This window comes from Oryctolagus cuniculus, chromosome 4 (genome assembly GCF_051225735.1).
Source record: "Oryctolagus cuniculus isolate XC-2025 breed Fujian yellow rabbit chromosome 4, ASM5122573v1, whole genome shotgun sequence".
Lineage (NCBI taxonomy): Eukaryota > Metazoa > Chordata > Mammalia > Lagomorpha > Leporidae > Oryctolagus > Oryctolagus cuniculus.
The window spans coordinates 175,243,564-175,261,796 of NC_142870.1; the positions used below are offsets into that span (position 1 = coordinate 175,243,564).

The 18,233-nt window shown below is 40.7% G+C and overlaps 1 protein-coding gene across 3 annotated transcripts in view; it reads right to left on the reverse strand.

Annotated features, from left to right (window-relative positions):
• TOPBP1 (DNA topoisomerase II binding protein 1) overlaps window positions 1-18,233 on the reverse strand; it is a 75,962-nt gene that overhangs the window by 32,130 nt on the left and 25,599 nt on the right. For 2 of the 3 annotated variants that reach the window (XR_016232961.1, XM_008249226.5), the window contains exons 14-19: window positions 15,806-16,092; window positions 6,870-7,043; window positions 6,671-6,786; window positions 1,656-1,779; window positions 964-1,110; window positions 745-847 (exon numbers count right to left, since the gene is read on the reverse strand). Coding sequence is in view for 2 of the 3 variants with exons in the window: in XM_008249226.5 (XP_008247448.4) it covers window positions 745-847; window positions 964-1,110; window positions 1,656-1,779; window positions 6,671-6,786; window positions 6,870-7,043; window positions 15,806-16,092 (951 nt within the window). In the remaining variant the exon portion in view is untranslated. Of the gene's footprint in view, window positions 1-311; window positions 649-744; window positions 848-963; window positions 1,111-1,655; window positions 1,780-6,670; window positions 6,787-6,869; window positions 7,044-15,805; window positions 16,093-18,233 lie in introns of those variants that run through there. The other variant, XM_089331378.1, reaches the window with a different exon arrangement.

Sequence of the window (18,233 nt, forward strand, 5' to 3'; positions counted from 1 at the left end):
ATAAAGCAGTTCTAGGAGGATACATAAGAAACGAATAACATTGGGAAATAAGGTACTTGTAAAACCATACGACTGTTAAAATATATTATACATATAAGGCTTTGAAAATCACTGGAAAAAAATACAACAAAACAAATTTTTAAAAATATCAACTTTACTTACCTATATAATAGAATAAAGCCATACCACACTAACTGTAAAATACCCAGTTCACAAGTTTCATACTTAAATAACCCAAAGTTTTGCAAATTATTTCTTAATGATTAAGATGAAATGTTGAGTGAGTTCTCAAATATATGCTTTGCTAGTACTTAGCAACAAAGAAAATTTTATTTTGCAACAGATGTAAAGGAAGCGTTCTGTGTGAAAGACATACTACAAAAGAAACTTTTTTGTGATTTCAAAACAATGTACTGGGGCTGGCACTGTGGCAGGGTGGTGAGGCCTGCCACCTGTACACCAGCATCCCACACAGGCACTGGTACGTGTCCTGGCTGCTCCACTTCCAATCCAGCTCCCTGCTAATGGCCTGGGAAGAGCAGCACAAGATGCTTCAAGTGCTTGGGCCCCTGCCACCAATGTGGGAGCCCCGGATGAAGCTCCTGGCTCCTGGCTTCAGCCTGGCCCGGCCTTGGCTGCTGCGGCTATCTGGGGATTGAATCAGCAGATGGAAATCACTCTCTGTCTCTCCCTCCGTCTCTGTAACTCTTTCAAGTAAATAAATACATCTTCAAAAAAAGTTACCTCCTTTAGAGTCATCCCTCCCATTTTCATTTGATGGTGCTGATTCTTTATTGTTAGTGGCCATATTATCTACATCATTTTCTTCTAAAGGTAAATGATCGGCCTATTAAAGAAGAAAAATTACAATTTTGTAAACCAAGCCATTGTGTAAGGTTTCACAACAATGTATGGTTATATCTTTTGCTTAGGAAGGGCAAATGCATCATCTCCATCACCCACCTCGTCATCCTTTGAGACAGAGACAGCTGAGAGTGGGCGGCTATGACAGGGTCTGCCATCTTGCACTGCACTGATATCCAGGCTCATTTTGGGATTATACGTATGTGGATACAGAGATTCTGGAAGATGTTTTTGCTCTTGGGCACACTGCAATATAATGGTATGCTTTAAAACAGGACTGAAAAAACCTTAGTGACAATAACATATGAAGTAGAAAAAGGACAATCTATATATTTTGCTGTAAGATGCCAAAATTTCATAAAATTAAAGTTTTAAAAACTAGTTTACACTGAAAAAACCCATCATTCAATGACAAACTGACTTTACTTTCTAAACGTCGTACTCATTAAAGAATCTCACTCTACCTCTATACCTTTGCCAAGGTTATCGGTTATAATAGGAAACACCCCCTCCCCCCAAAAAAACCCATTTCCAAACTGTTTTAAATTGATTCTCCTAAAGTCAATGTAAAATTTTCACTCGTATCACTTTCAATTAGTGAAAGTAATCAGGAAATCAGAGTACCCATTAAAGATTTGTGCAGTATTTAAGGAGTAAAGATCAAAGTTTTGATGTCAGTTAACCAATATTACCAAACTTGTTAGCATATGCTGAAATTGGCTTATACTCTCAAATAATATTTGTGTACATTTCCTCCCAACAGATAGGAGAGGGAAAAAAGCACTGCTTGCCTCTAAAAGCCAGTGCTCTGAAACTATGTGTATCCCTCTTTCTTTGGCAGATTTATACTCTCGATTACTGTCATTTGGCCGTCCTTGATAGATGAAATGAGTCACTGTTTCATCAAAACTCCACCTGAAACAACCAAATATGAAAACCAAAAATGAAAACTAAGAGAAATAGCCATATTAAGATGATTATTTCCTATGAACAGAATATACTGACTTCCCTAACTTTCAAAACCAGAGTAAGCAAGAGCATTAAAGTGCCATTTTAAGATAATTGTATGCCTTATCACTCAGTATATAAGTGCAGATGTTGAGAAGTAAGTTCTTTACTTTCTTCTCTAGACATTTCTGAATTGTTCCTACTTTCTTTTAGAGTGAGTTATCACTTTATAGTAACAAAGGTATTTTTGAGTTGGTCAAATGTTGCCTGTCTCCAGTAGCTGGCAGTCACTGTTCACTGCACATGTGTTCCACATCCCACTATACAGACCATGCAATTTACACATCATTCTCATTCTTCGCAAGAATCCTGACAGCAGTATTACATCCATGTGGTGAGAAAACTGAGTTCCATGATTAAGTAACCTGCAAGTAAGTGGCAGAGCCAGGTTTGGCTCTAAAATCCACCCTCTAAAGGTCGATACTCTTCTGATCCTTCCCACTCAATAAGCTCCTAACCTGGAAAAATCATCTAAAAAATGCAGAACATGCCATGGTCTAAATGGTCTAAATTTAAGCACCAAAATAGAAACTTCTTCTATATATTTAATGCTTTCCACTACACAAATACAACAGCTCTGACCTGTTTAAATTTTATTATAAAGTCTTGTGTATTTCCTATCACATACATTTAAATTCAAGATTATTCAGCAAGACAGCATGCTTCTCCTGAATCCACCTGGTTCCCCATTCCACTCGACAGCACTAACACAGCACCTGAGTCTGACTCCTCAGAGCTCCTTCAAGAGCAGTCAGCAAGTGTGGACAATCTGCTCACATTGCCTGACAATTTTTTTCTTTTAAGGTCATATGGCAAACGTTTGAGGCTTTGTGGGCCAATCTCCTTCGTGATTATTCAACTCTTGTCTGTTAAAGCAGCTATGATATAAATGTCAGGTGCTATTACAAGGGTGCTTCAAAAAGTTAGCTGGAAATGGTATTAAAAGATAAGTGTATTTCCATGCAAGAAATCCATGCAGTTTTTCTAATACATATTTGCCGTGAGCTTTTTGAAGACCACCCCTCCTATCCCCCAGCCCCTGCCCTGCCCCAAGTATGTTCCAATAAAACTTTACTTACACAAAGATGAGCAGTTCTCCAACCCTTAGTCTAGACTGGTGCTTTCAAAAAAGCGCTACTTTAGGTGCTATTCTGGAAACTGGTGGGAGTGATTTTGTTGACACAGTAATATGTTAATTTGCTGGAGGGTGCTACTAGCACAGAGTGGGTAAGGTGTAGGATGTTAGCAATTCTAGGGAGCAGTCATACAATCATCTCAAATTCTGTACTGATTTTTTTCTAATGTGCCAACAAATTCACACAGTCAAAGGTTTATGATGGATCTAGAACCTGTCTTACAGAAAAACATATTTTTTTCTGTTTCAATATACAGTAACATTCCAAAATTATACTACTATGTAAACTGTTGGAGGATCCCACTTTGCTTAATTGGGAACTTGTCAAAGTCATGAACAACTGTTGGTAAAGTCACATTCCCCAGTAGAAATGCTACCCATGGCACCAACAGCTTGTGGCTGCTGCATCTACGGGATATTCTTAGGTGTGCAAACATATTATACTACACTGACTTCTACTACTGTCAGCCTCAAGCATTTCCATACTGAACATGTATTCTTCTATTATGCACTTCCTATTCCTCCCACATATCAGAGTGTTATAGTGATCTTTACTTTTTAAAATCACAGAGGTAGATAGCTTATTTTTATGAATTTTGTAGAGAGACTGCTACACAAATATCTACTATAAAATGGAGGAAGATCCATCTGATGTGTTGAGATCTGGCCTAGATGTTTAACTGTTACATTTGGACATCTTCCCTTGAGAACTGATTACCCTACGAATGCACAGATACTGTAACTTGTACAAATTAAAAGGGTTCCTCCCCCTCCCTTTTTAAAAGATTTATTTAAAAAGTAATTACAGAGAGGGAGAGGGGGAGAGGGAGGGAGAGAGAGAGAAAGGGAGAGAGAGACAGAGAGAAGAGTCTTCCATGCACTGGTTCACTCCCCAAATGGCCACAATGGCTGGAGCTGGGCCAATCAAGCCAGGAGCCAGGAGCTTCTTCTGGGTCTCCCACATGGGTGCAGGGACCCAAACACTTGGGCCATCCTCTATTGTTTTCCCAGGAGCATCAGCAGGAGTTGGAACAGTTGGGACTCGAACCGGTGCCCATATGGGATGCTGGCACTGAGGACAACAGCTTAACCTACTGTACCACAGTGATGCCCCAAGGTTCCTCCTTTTCATCTATCACCAAGTTTGAAAACTCCACTGCAGCAGGATATTTAATGCTAACTTTAAATTAATACAATAGTAAAATTCTACTTGGAAATTTCAGCAATGAATTCCAATTTTCTAATTAATAAGTTTATCTGAAAGAGGGAGAGAGAGGAGGGGAGATGAAGGAGAGATAAGAGGAGAAGAGGGGAGGAGAAGGGAGAGGAGAGGGATATCTCCCATATGCTATTCACTCCCCTAAATGCCTACAACAGCGAAGGCTAGGCCATGCCAAAGTCAGCAGCCAGTAACTCAATTTGGGTCTCCCACGTGGGTGGCAGAAACTGCCTTACAGCCATCACCTGCTGGTTTCTAGGGTGCGCAGCAGCAGGAAGCTGGAATTGGGAGCAGCGTCAAGACTCAAGCCCAGGCACTTGGATATGGCTGCACACATCACAAGTGACATTTTAACCACTGTGCCGAATGCCTGTCCCATATTTTTGTTTTGTATCTTAGTCATCACTAAACCCAAGATTTTCTTCTACCTTATGTTGAATGAGTTTTATAGTTCTGCATTTTACATTTAGGTCTAAGAGTCAAGTTCATTTTTATGGAAGGTAGAAAGTCTGTATGTACATACATACAAACCAGGCAGTCCAAAAAGGTTATGGGGACCACAAGTAGCAGCTTAAATACTATGCCAAATGCCTACTTCAAATTCTTTTTCTTTCTTTTTTTTTTTTTTAAGATTTATTTATTTATTTGAAAGGCAGAGTGGCAGAGACATCTTCCTTCTGTTGGTTTACTTCCCAAATGCCTGCAACAGCCAGGGGTAGGCCAAGCCAAAGCCTGGAGCTCCATCTGAGTCTTCCATGAAGGTTTAAGAACTCAAGTACTTCCCATCATCCACTGCTTCCCAGGCCTATTAGCGGCAGGCTGGATTGGAAGCATGGAATAAGGAGCAAAGACTCAAACCAGATACTTTGGTATGTGGTGGCAGTTAATCTGTGCCCCAACAGCTGCCCTCTCAAACTATTTTTAATACTGAATTAACAATTTGTTATATAAAACATGTCCTATATATTTTCTTCATTTTTAAAAGAAGATTTATGTATTTGTTTATTTGAAAGAGTTATAGACAAAGTGAGAGACAGAGAGACAAAGATCTTCTGTCTGCTGGTTCACTACCCAGATGGCCACAACTGCTAGTGCTGGGCAGATGGAAGCCAGGAACTTCATCCAGGGCCCAAACAATTGGGCCATGTTCTACTGCTTTTCTTAGACCATTACCAGGGAGCTGGATTGGAAGTGGAACAACCAGAACATGAACCAGTGTGCATATGAGATGCTGGTGTTGTAGGCAGTGGCACTACTGCTATACCACAACGCTGGCCCCGTTATATATTTTCTTTTAAGACTTTCATCAAGTCAACATGTAAACAATATCCAAGGAAGTATTCTATTTTGACAAATACATAAAGTATCCCATGTATATGAAATGACATAATACTTAGCAACTGGTTAACAGGTAATATAAATATAACAGGCAGTTATCTAAGCAGTAGGTAATATTATATAATGGGGAACTCAAATAACAGACAGGTACAATAAGAACGCTTCACTGACTTACAGTAGATGCATTCAACACTAAGATGCTTATAACTATTACAGATAAATGTTTAGATTCTCCTGGCCTAATTCTTTTATCAAGCAGGAAACAAACTGAAATAGGACTTCGAAAGGGGAAAGTGAAATAGAGCACATTCCTTAAAATGTCCATCTTTTGTAAAACCAACCGTTGTGCTGCCTGTGAATGCCTAGCACAGGTAACCTGCAATGCTACCCAATGCTGGCCCTGCAGACAGTGGCAGAATGCAGAGCACTCAGGACTGAGGGGAGCGGTCACTGCCACTGACCCCCACTGTGAGGGGCCTGCCTCTATCAGAGTCCCAAGCAGAGGCAGACCTCACCAAGTATGCCTCCGAAACACTAAAAATGACACAAAGAAACTAAAAAAAGACCAGTAAATTCAAGAGGCTGCTAGCATATGTACTCACAGAGAGGCTCAGTCAGAAAGCACTCAGGTAAAATTATGCTTACTCTCATACCCAACCTCATTAAAGAACTTCAAACAGCTCTGGGAAAACTGAACTAAAAGTTTATTTTGGAACAAAAATTTTGAAATTCACACATAGCGTTTTTACTAGCTCTTTTAAAGAGACCTGATATGCATGATTTCAGAACATTTTTACGTCAAAACAAACTTAGTATCCTTGTATTATTCTAACCTTGACAACAAGGCTTCTTTTAAACTGTACTGAATATTCATTGATCCTAAGCTTCAATAATAGAGTGATACAAAATCGGCTGTCAAGTATTTGTTAAATATTACCTAAAAAATACACATGTAAGAGTGAACTGATATATGGGAGGGTAAATCAAAATCATCCTGATATTTTATAGCAATACGACGTACTACTACACGGCAAATAACACAGCAGCTTTCAGGTCTCTGTATGAATTTAGTCCAATTCCCACCAAACAGAAAGATGTGAAGCTACCTGCAATCTGCCCCCAAAGAGGCTGCAATCCCATTTAGTTCACTCTGCTTCTTGCTGAGTTTTTTACTAACACACACCACTACCTTGTGAAGTGGCTTTGGAGCATCTTCCTGTCCCTGGAAAAAAAAGAATCCATCAGTCACTGTTGTTTGAAATGTTTTTATCTAAGAATTCCTTTTAACAAGAGAATTAATTCTACCTTCTTTGATTGGGCATCCTTCAGTTGAGGGCTGGCAGAGAGAGCGACAGCATTTCGAGAGCTATTTGCCAACGCAAGCTTCAAGTTTTTGACAATGACTTCTGAGAGAGGGGTACTCAGTTTCTTGCTGTCTTGGCTGGACCCTTCTGGAGTTTCCAAAACTGCAAGTGCGTCCTGTAAATGTGGGAGGTAAGGGGAGAGTGAGAAGAAAAGGAGGAGAGAAGACAAGAGAAATAAATAGGGTAGTGAGAGAGAAAAAGAAAGGGACAGGTAAAGAAAGAAAGAGATGACACCCCACATTACTAATTCATAGTTTTAACCTCTTCAAGTTCTCCTAGAAACAATAAAAGCATGAACTCTTATCTATATGTATATACTAATAGGAAAGCAATTCCACACTGTCCAGTAAATTGGTTCAAAGACCCTAACAAGCTTGCACTTCAGCACTGCTTACCATTTACCTCAATCTCCAAATTACAGTTAAAACAAAGGCTACCCAACAAAACGCACATAGAAGGAAAACAAACAAGGATGGATATAAGCAAAGTATGAATTATAAGGAAGGCTAAAAAGTTAGAATGAGCTGAGAATTGTGAAAAAAATCACGAACTATGGTTGTCCAACAGCACTCACAGGGGATAGGTTCCAGGACACTCCCTATCTCATATCGGTACCAAAATCTGCAGATGCTGTCATTCATATAAAATGGTGTAGTACTTTTATATAACTCATACACATCCTTCTGTGTACTTTAAATCATCTCTAGTTTACTCATAATATCAAATACAACGTAAGTGTAAGGTAAGTAGTAGTTATTACAAAATACTATTTAGGGAATTATGAGAGAAAGTCTTTACATGTTCAGAACAGATGTAAATTTCCTATCCATGGCTGATTGAATCCGCACATGTGGAATCCATGGATACAAAGAACTGACTGTATATTCCTGTCCTTGAGCTACCTACAGTTCTCTCCCAAGAGGAAGCTACTGTTGTTCAAGTGCCGTGTTTGTTCTCTTCTCCATCTGCTCAGTAATTTGTGTCCAACCGATGAATATTTGGATTACAATATTTTGCCAGTATAATGATGGAACAAACAATCTTATACACAAACCGCTTTGCACATGTAAGAGTAAAAAGATATCTTTTTTTTTAAATTTTCCTAAGAAATGTATTTGGAAAGCAGACACAAAGAGACCTTCCATCCACTGGTTCATTTCCGAAATGCCTACAACATGGTCTGTTACTTGGGTGGCAGGGACTCAAGTACTTGAGTCATTATCTGCTGTCTCCCACAGTAGGAAACTGGAATTGAAAACGGATCTGGCTCCTACTAATGTGCCTGGGAAAGTGGTTCAAGATGGCCCGAGTGCTTGGAACTCTGCTATGCCGTGGGAGAGACCCAGATGGAGTTCCAGGCTTCAGGCTTTGGCCTGGCCCAGCTCTGGCTATTGTGGTCATTTGGGGAGTGAACCAGTGGATGGAAGATCTCCCTCTCTGCAAAGATACCTTTCCAAAAAAATATTAATTAATTAAACAAAACAAAACCCAAAAAGCAAAAATCTTAAAAATAATAACAAAAAAGAAACTGCAACTGGGACTCAAACTCAGGCACTTTGACAAGGGAGAGGGTATGCCTACTCCTTAAGGAAACCTAAGCAAAATGTAGGTGTCAAAATCGATATGCTCATGAGCCAACTATAAGTGTTTCCAAACATGCTTGACAGCACAGTAAATAATCAGGTTTTTCTCTTCTGCCAATCTGATAGGCTAGAAGGCTTCATGTGTATGCTTTAAATTTCTACTCTTATATTGAATGAGGTTAAATATCGCTATGTATATATAATAATGTACTTAACTTTTATGAAAACTTTCTGTTCCTATCTTTTGTACATTTTCCAGTGGGCTGTTAGTCTTTTTTTAAATATCCACTTGTATAAATATATTTTTATATGTATTTATATGAGTTTCTATGTGTGCATGTCCACTGTGACATAATATCCACATATTTGTTTCAAATCTGTTATTTGTAAAATTAAATTTTTGCCAGGAGGAATTTTTTTAAAGACTTTTGTTTTACTTGAGATAGAGAGTTAGAGGGAGAGACAGAGAGAAAGGTCTTCCATCCGGTGGTTCACTCCCCAAATAGCTGCAACGGCTAGAGCTCGGCTGATCCAAAGGCAGGAGCCAGCAGCTTATTCCAGGTCTTCCACGCAGATGCAGAGGCCTAAGCACTTGGGCCATCTTCCACTGCTTTTCTCAGTCCATTAGTAGGGAGCTGGATTGGAAGTGGAGCAGCCGGGACTCAAACCGACACCAACATGGGATGCTGGCACCACAAGTGGAGGCTTAACTTACTATACCACAATGCTGGCCCCAGCGATGAGGAATTTTTTAATGCCATCAAATTCATATGGCTGCTACTTCTTTTGTGGTATATATTGCAGTAAGAAAGGCCTTCCCCACACTGAAATTATTTAAAACCTAACAAACTCGTTGTGGAATTTAAATATCAGCTCATCTGCTTTATTTGGATGTAAAATGAGAGCTCTAATCCCAATATTCTCAAATAACCACCTAATTTTCTGACTTGAATGCTGCCTTTATCATATAATAAATTCCTCTATCAATAGAGTATAACTATGTGCACCGAGCTGGCTTTTCATGTAGAAGTAACACATTGCTTTGGGGTTAGCATTGCGGTATACCTGGTAAAGCCACTGCCAGTGATGGCATCCCAAACAGTACCAGTTCAAGGTCCAGCTGCTCCACTTCACATCCAACTCCCTGCTAATGGACTGGGAAAACAGCAGAAGATGGACCAAGTTCCTGGGCCCCTGCACCCATGTCGGGGACCTGGATGAAGTTCCAGGCTCTTGGCTTTGGTCTGGCCAAGCCCTGGCCATTGTGGCCACTTGGGGAGTGAACCCGCACATGGAAGAGCAACCCCCCCATATGTCTGCCTTACAAACAAATAAATAAATCTTTAAAAATATATATTATTAATAAATTTACAAACCACATTGTTCTAATTACTGCAACTTTACAGATTTTAATAATGGTAAGGCCTAAGCCTACCCTTCTTAATTGTTCTTTCCAGATTTTTTTTTTTTTTTTTTTTTTTTGGACAGGCAGAGTGGACAGTGAGAGAGAGAGACAGAGAGAAAGGTCTTCCTTTGGTGTTGGTTCACCCTCCAATGGCCACCACGGCCGGCGCACAGCGCTGATCCGATGGCAGGAGCCAGGTGCTTATCCTGGTCTCCCATGGGGTGCAGGGCCCAAGGACTTGGGCCATCCTCCACTGCACTCCCGGGCCACAGCAGGGAGCTGGCCTGGAAGAGGGGCAACCGGGACAGAATCTGGTGCCTCGACCTGGACTAGACCCCGGTGTGCCGGCGCCGCAAGGCGGAGGATTAGCCTAGTGAGTTGTGGCGCCAGCTCTTTCCAGATATTTTTTAAAGGCTTATGACTTTTTTTGTTTTTAAGATTTATTTATTTATTTATTTGAAAGAGTTACACAGAAGAGAAGGACAGGCAGAGAGAGAGAGAGAGAGAGAGAGAGAGAGAGAGAGAGAGAGAGAGAGAGAGAGAGAGAGGTCTTCCATCCACTGGTTCATTCCCCAATTGGCCACAATGGCTGGAGCTGCACTGATCTGAAGTCAGGAGCCAGGAGCTTCTTCCAGGTGTCCATGCGAGTGCAGGGGTCCAAGGACTTGGGCCATCTTCTACTGCTTTCCCAGGCCATAGTAGAGAGCTGGGTCAGAAGTGGAGCAGCCAGGACTTGAACTGGCGCCCATATGGGATGCAGGCACTGTAGGTGGTAGCTTTAGCCACTATGCCAGAGTGCCAGCCCCCAGATTTTTAAAATACTATTTCTGCTTGCAATTTTAATAGCATCTACAGTATAAATTTTCATACTTAATCTATTTTAAAGAATGTGATAAATTGCTCTATATGCCTCTCCTTCTCTCTCTGTGTAACTCTGACTTTCAAGTAAATAAATACATCTTAAAAAAAATTTAAATGTTACCTACAAACTGAGACCCCCGAAAGTTCTCTCTCTAGCCCAGACCACTCCCCAAACTTCAGGCTTTAAATTCAATTCCCTATTTTACAACAGTCTTGGATATCCAATAACCACCATAAGCTTAATGTGTCTAAAATATGAACTTTTGATTTTTAGGTGCCAATCCCAACCTGTTCTACTTAATATAGCTGACTGGTAGTTTGATTCTCATTTCTCAAACCAAAAATCTGCAGAGGGAACGAAATCCTAAATATTTAAAAAACCCACCATGCACTGGGGAAAACTGACTGAGAATTACTAACATGTACACATATTCTTGTAAAACCATTAGATTTTAAAGATAAAAGAAAATTCATGTGGCCCTGAGGAAAAAAGATGAAATAACTCACAGAAATCAGATAATTAGATTGGCATCAGATATTTAAAAAACACACACACAGCAAGGGAACTGCAGAGGCACATTCTTAGGATACTCAGGAAAAATTACAAACCAAAAATACATTCAATCTACTAAGAATCAAGGCCAAAGTTAAAGTTGTGGATATACAGAACTAAGGAAATCTGTACACACATGGCCTTCCTGAAGAATCTATTAGTCGATGAAACTCATCCTATCAAAGAGGACAGGTAAACTTCACAAAAGACAGTGAGCATCTCATACACTGCACTGTAGAGCTAAGACCAAATGACCTAGGCTGAAGAATATCCAAGTATTGCTTTAACTGACAAAGACAAATGCAATTAAAGCTACAAGAGAGAGACTAGAGAGAATGACAAGGACACTCCAAAAAATTCACAGAAAATGGAATTTAAAGATAAGTTTATAAGTGGGAGGGGCCAGAGCTGTGGCACATCAGGATAACACCCTGGCCTAAAGCGCCAGCATCCCATGGGTGCTGGTTCAAGACCTGGCTGCTCCTCTTTCCATCCAGCTCTCTGCTATGGGCTGGGAAAGCAGTAGAAGATGTCCCAAGCCCTTTGCCCCTGCACCCGCATGGGAGACCCAGAAGAAGCTCCTGGCTCCTGGCTTCGGATCAGCACAGCTCTGGCCGTTGCAGCTTATTGGGGAGTGAACCAGAAGATGGAAGACCTCTCTCTCTCTGTGTAACTCTTTCAAATAAATAAATAAATCTAAAAAAACCCACAAAGTTTATAAGTGGAAGTCAAAAGCATAACTCAAAACTGAAAATAATAAAACAGAGATAAAAGGAAAAATACAAAAGTAGCCAGGAGAACAAAAAAAAAAAAAAACCAAAACCAAACAAACAAAAACCAACCCTTACTAAAAGGAAAAATTACCAAGAGGACACATAGTATTAACATACACAGCATAACTGCAAGTTACTTCATCCCACATCCACATGACTGAACTGAGACCAAATGTAAATGTGATGGAGCCTAATTTACCCAATTCACAGAAGATTCTCAAACTGGCACATAAAGTCAAACCCAACTCTGTGCTGTTCTAGAGGAGACACATTTAACAGAGTAGCAACCCACAAAGGACACAACTGAAGGAAAGCACAGATTTATGAGGCAAAATAAAACAAGAAAACAGGGATTGAAATCCTAATACCAAGAGGACATCAAGCCAAAAAGCATTAAATGAAATGAGGACATTTTATATGGTTAAAAATCATATTCCAACCAAGTTATGAATATTCATGCACCAAATAGTGCAGCAATTACTTATTTAAAACAAAAACCACATAAGATTCTAGGAGAAACAGAGAATACCAAAATAAAAACTTGAGAATACCACTTAGTATGAGATAAGGCAAATGAACAACAACAACAACAACAAAAAGACCTAAAAATGTAATAAGAACGTTAGATCTTGGGACTGGCAGTGTGGTGCAGGTTAAGCTGCCTCCAACAATTCCAGCATCCATGTAAGAGTGCAGGTTCAAGTCCTGGCTGCTCTACTTCCTTTCTAGCTCTCTATTAACGTGCCTAAGAAGGACTTGGGCCTCTGCTACCCATGAAGGAGACTTGGATGGAGTTCCAGGTTCCTGGTTTCAGTCTCACCAAATTCCAGATGCTGTGGTCATTTGGAAATGAAGCAATGGATAGAAGATTGATTCTCTCTCTCTCTCTCTCTCTCTCTTTTTTTTGGAAATGAAGCAATGGATAGAAGATTGATTCTCTTTCTCTCTCTCTCACACACACACATAGCCTTTTAAATAAACAAATCTTAAAACTGTACTCTCAAAATACAGTATCTTCTAGAGGACAGTGTTGTGACACTCTGAGGAAAGCTACTGCTTGTGATGGCAGCATCCCACATGGGCACAGGTTCGATTCCCAGCTGCTCCACTTCTGATCCAGCTCTCTGCTAATGGCTTGGAAGGGCAGCAGATGATGGCCCAAGTGCCTAGGTCCCTGCATCCATGTGGGAGACCCAGAAGAAGCTCTTGGCTCCTGGCTTCAGCCTGGCCCAGCCCTGGCTGTTGAGGCCATTTGGGGAGTGAATCAACAGATGAAAGATCTTTCTCTCTTTCTCTCTCTCTCCCCACCCCCTTAATAATGGTGAGGGACATGAAGAGGCTCTGTGGATTGGCAACAGTCTCTGAGCATGTGCCAGGCTTCCCAACTGTGAACACTGATTTTTTTTTTTAAGACTTACTCATTTATTTGAAAGGCAGAGTTACAGGGAGAAGGAGAGACGGAGAGAGAGACCTTTCATCCAATGCTTTACTCCCCAAATGGCCTGAACAATGGGCTTGGCCAAGCTGAAGCCAGGAGCCAAGAGCTTCTTTTGTGTCTCCCACGTGGGTGCAGAGGCCCAAGCACTTGGGCCAACCTCTGCTGCTTTCCCAGGCACATTAGCAGGGAGCTGGATCAGAAGTAGAGCAGCCAGAACTCAAATCAGCACCCATAAAGGATGCTGGCACTGCAGGCCATGGTTTTAACTAGCTGAGCTACAGTACTGGTTCCATAACACTGATATTTCATTCAGCAGTACATTTATTGTACTTTTCTGATGTATGTCAATTAAAGCTAAGTTTGGAAGGTAAAGACCCCAAAATAAATAGTCAAGTTCTGATTATTCCAGGAGTTCTTGTTTTCAGTCAAGAATTCAATACACTCTTTTATATAAGTTTGAAGAACCACTGATTATAAGAAACTTGTAAATGTACTACCAGAGGCCGGCACTGTGGCGTGGTGGGTAAAGCTGCCACCTGCAGTGCCAGCATCCCATTTGAGCACTGGTTCAAGTCCCAGCTGCTCCATTTTGATTCAGCTCTCTGCTATTTTGATCCCAGCTCTCTGGGAAAGCAGTAGAGGGTGGCCAAGCCCTTGGGCCCCTGCATCCACGTGGGAGACCCAGAAGAAGCTTCTGGCTCCTGATCGGCCCAGCTCTGGCTACTGCAGCCATTTGGGAAGTGAACCAGAGGACAGAAGACCTCTCTCTCTTTCTCTCTGCCTCTCTCTAACTCTGCCTTTCAAATAAATAGATAAATCTTTTAAAAATTAAAAAAGATTTTATTTATTTGAAAGGCAGAGTTACAGAAAGAGGAGAGGCAGAGAGAGAGAGAGAATTTTCCATCTGCTGGTTCACTCCCTGGATGGCTGCAATGGACGAGCTATGCCGATCTGAAGCCAGGAGCCAGGAGTTTCTTTTGGGTCTCCTATGCATTTGCAAGGACCCAAGGACTTGGGCCATCTTTTACTGCTTTTGCAGGCCATAGCAGAGAGATGGATTGGAAGTGGAGTACCTAGGACTCGATTCGGCACCCATATGGGATGCTGGCAGTGCCAGCAGGCAAAGGCTTCACCCGCTATGCCACAGTGCCAGCCCCTAAATAAATAAATCTTAAAAAAAAAAAAAAAAAAAAAAGTACTACCAAAAAAGAAAACAAAGACTGCTAAATAAGGCCTGATTCCAGACCTTACAGTTTTGAAGAAAGTGATTTATCTACTGATCAAGGCCTAAAGAACAGTGTGTGAATAGCAGCATAAATTGCTACTTCAAAAGAGATTTTATGTGAAAGCTTAGAATTTTGAGTTTGCTATAATACTCAAATTTCTTCATGTGGGACACTGGAATTAAAGACACAAATTAGCCTGGAGAAAACTGTTGTGGGTATCAATATTTTCAGGAGATGAACTATCTATAAATTTTTAAGTTTACCCCAAAAGATACTAGTAAAAATTATTAAAACGCTGCTTCTTAATACCCTCTGAGCAAAAAACGCCAAGTGATGAGTGGGTATAATTATTGTACAAAAGTTCATGGATAAGCAAATCAGACAATGGTTAAGTTTCGAGAGGGCAAAAACTAAAGGAATGATGAAGAAAGTCTTCTTTGGGAAATACAAGGGAACTACTGAAAAGGCAGGCCGTGATTTGCAAAGAATTTCCAGAAATGCAGCAGTATATACCTAGCATTCAGAGATCAAATAACGAAACACACTTCACTCATGTCTTTAACACAAACCAATGCAAAGTAAGGGGACTACAATACAGACATTTTCAGAAATTTTTTCCAGGGCATTTTTCAATTGCCCTGGGTGCACCTGTAAAATACATAAGTAGCAACATGTATTATTTTATAAAATTATATCATGCTATGTCATTCAATTATTAAAATAAGCCAGAACTTTACAGAGCAAGTGTAACTACCTTATTTGTATTTAAGAAGAAATTAATGCTTATATGTTAATGATATGCTAATGTCATATAGGACATGACACACCTAGGACTTGGATCCAGATATCTGATTTCACACCATATATATCTAAGGTTGGCTGGGCTCAGAAATATGACTACTGAGACTCAGTATGAATCTACTTGCCAACAACTCTGGAAATTTTTTGACTACAAACTTTGGACGTGAGGCAGAATTTGGTGCTTTAACTTTATAAACTAAAACTGTTAACTTTGGGACCATTTTCTACAAACCTTACCTTCACATCAAAGGAAGGCTTAAAGAGTTTGTCTTTGCACAGGAACTTCGATGGTGTGTCCAGGTGTAAAGACGGTTCCTTCTGAAGCGGCTGTCCTACAGCTGGGGAGGTGGAACCCTGCTCAGCGTGTTGGGAGAGCACAGCGCGGAAGGCTTTACTCTGAAGGCGGTTCACGTCCAGCGGTGTCACAGCTTTTTTTCTGTGGGCTTCCAGGTGTACATCAGCACACACTGGAGTATCAGGATTTAGATTCACTCCATTTGTTATTTCAGTTTCTAAACTTTGTTCTAGAGATTTAAAATGAAAAGGAGCACATATGAGCTGTTGATATCCACTTTTTATTTCTTCCATTTTCATTAGATGCAAAGCATGCATTCTGGGGATAGACCAGTTTGTATCTGAATGTTTTTACTTATTTATTTATTTATATTTGAGAGGCACAGGAAGACAAAGACAGACCGACTGAGAGCTCCCATTCATTGGTTCACTCCCCAAATGCCTGCAATGTCTGGATCCCGGTTCCCCAGGTGAACGGCAGGAGCAAAGTCACTTGAGCCCTCACTGCTGCTTCCTAGTATCTGTTAGCAGGAAGCTGGAGTCAAGAGCTGGAGCTAAAAATCAAACCCAGGACACTAAAAAGTTCACGGAAAACGGAAGTAAAGAGTAAGTTTATTTGGTGCACATTTTGTTTTTAAGTCATGCATATGAGGGTTCTTCTAAAAGTTCACTGTAAATGTGTGTGTGTGTGTGAGTGCAAATTGTTGAAATCTTTCTTAGTATAGAGCTGGTCTTTTTTATATAAAATTAATTAAAAATGAATCTTAACGAAGAATGGGATGGGAGAGGGAGTAGGAGGTGGGACAGGAGTGGGAGGGGAAGAACCACTATATTCCTAAAGCTGTGCCTATGAAATTTGTATTCATTAAATAAAAGCTTTCTTAAAAAATAAATAAGATAAAATATATGTTGAGGGGCCAGCGCTGTGGAGCAGATTAAGCCTCCCCCTATGGTGCTGGCATCCCATATAGGTGCCAGTTCAAGTCCTGGATGCTCCACTTCCAATCCAGCTCCCTGTTAATGGCCTGGGAAAGCAGCAGAGGATGGATCAAGTGCTTGGGCTCCTGCACCCATGTGGGAGACCTAGAAGAAGCTCCTGGCTCCAGGCTCTTGATCGGCCCAGCTCTGGCTATTGCGGCCATTTGGGGAGTGAACCAGCAGATGAAAGATTTCTCAGTATCTGTCTCTCCCTCTTTCTCTGTAACTCTGTCTTTTGAATAAAATAAATTTTTAAAAAATATATGGGGAATGAGATAAGCATATTAACTGAACCGATTAATGAAATGATTTTGTTTTCATCTTGTTCTATCTTAAAAATGGTTTTAAAGAAGCTATTTGACAAAAAATATAGCAAAAACATCCTGTTAGTCAATGACAGAATAAAAAGAAAATCCCAGTAACATGTACTCATAATTAACCATAGTCAAGTTCTTACAAAGTCCTTAATGACACTTTAATATGACCTAAACACCACCTTTGCCTCTAGCATAAATTTTCCATCTGTCTGGGTAAGTAATGGCTCGGAAGCTCTGAAGTTTGCCCAGAATGCCATCATCTCTGGACTACTGTGTCTTCCCCTCCCCTCTTTCTAGTTTTTCAACACTGAACAAAACACCTGGATGGTTATTCCATGCCAAGCATACTGCCAGACACTGGAAATAACAGCTTTTAAGACATGCATGTTTCCTGCCTTGAAGCTTGTATTTCATTTTTTTAAATTGTGTGTGGGTTTTTTTTTTTTTTTTTTTTTTTTTGACAGTGAGAGAGAGAGAGAGAGAGAGAGAAAGGTCTTCCTTTGCAGTTGGTTCACCCCCAGTGGCTGCCGCGGCCGGCGCACCGCACTGATCCGAAGGCAGGAGCCAGGTTCTTCTCCTGGTCTCCCATGGGGTGCAGGGCCCAACCAGGACTAGAATCCGAGGTGCCGGCGCTGCAGGTGGAGGATTAACCTATTGAGCTGTGGCACCGGCTGAAGCTTATATTTCAGTAGGGAGATGAAAAAGTAAAGGAAGAGCAGGCAGGCATGAGGTGGTCTAGAGGAAAAGGGCAAAAGCTGCAAGGTGAAAAGCAGCAGCACACTGGCGTGTAAGTGTGAGGAGTCAACAGTTCATGGGGTCCAAGTTCACTACAATGCTCTTACACTGTTTGACACCCTCTAGTTTTCAGAGTGTGCCTACAGTTAACATCACAATACAGATGAAGCATTTCTGCCATGAGCACACATTCATTTTGTCACCCAATAGCAAACACCCAGCAGTGGCTCACAGAATCCAACGTGAAGAGGAAAAATCAACAAATAAACTTTGGCACATTCACATCTCAGAAAACATCAAGTTGTTAAAATATATATAAGGGAATGAATTGGAATGAAAGT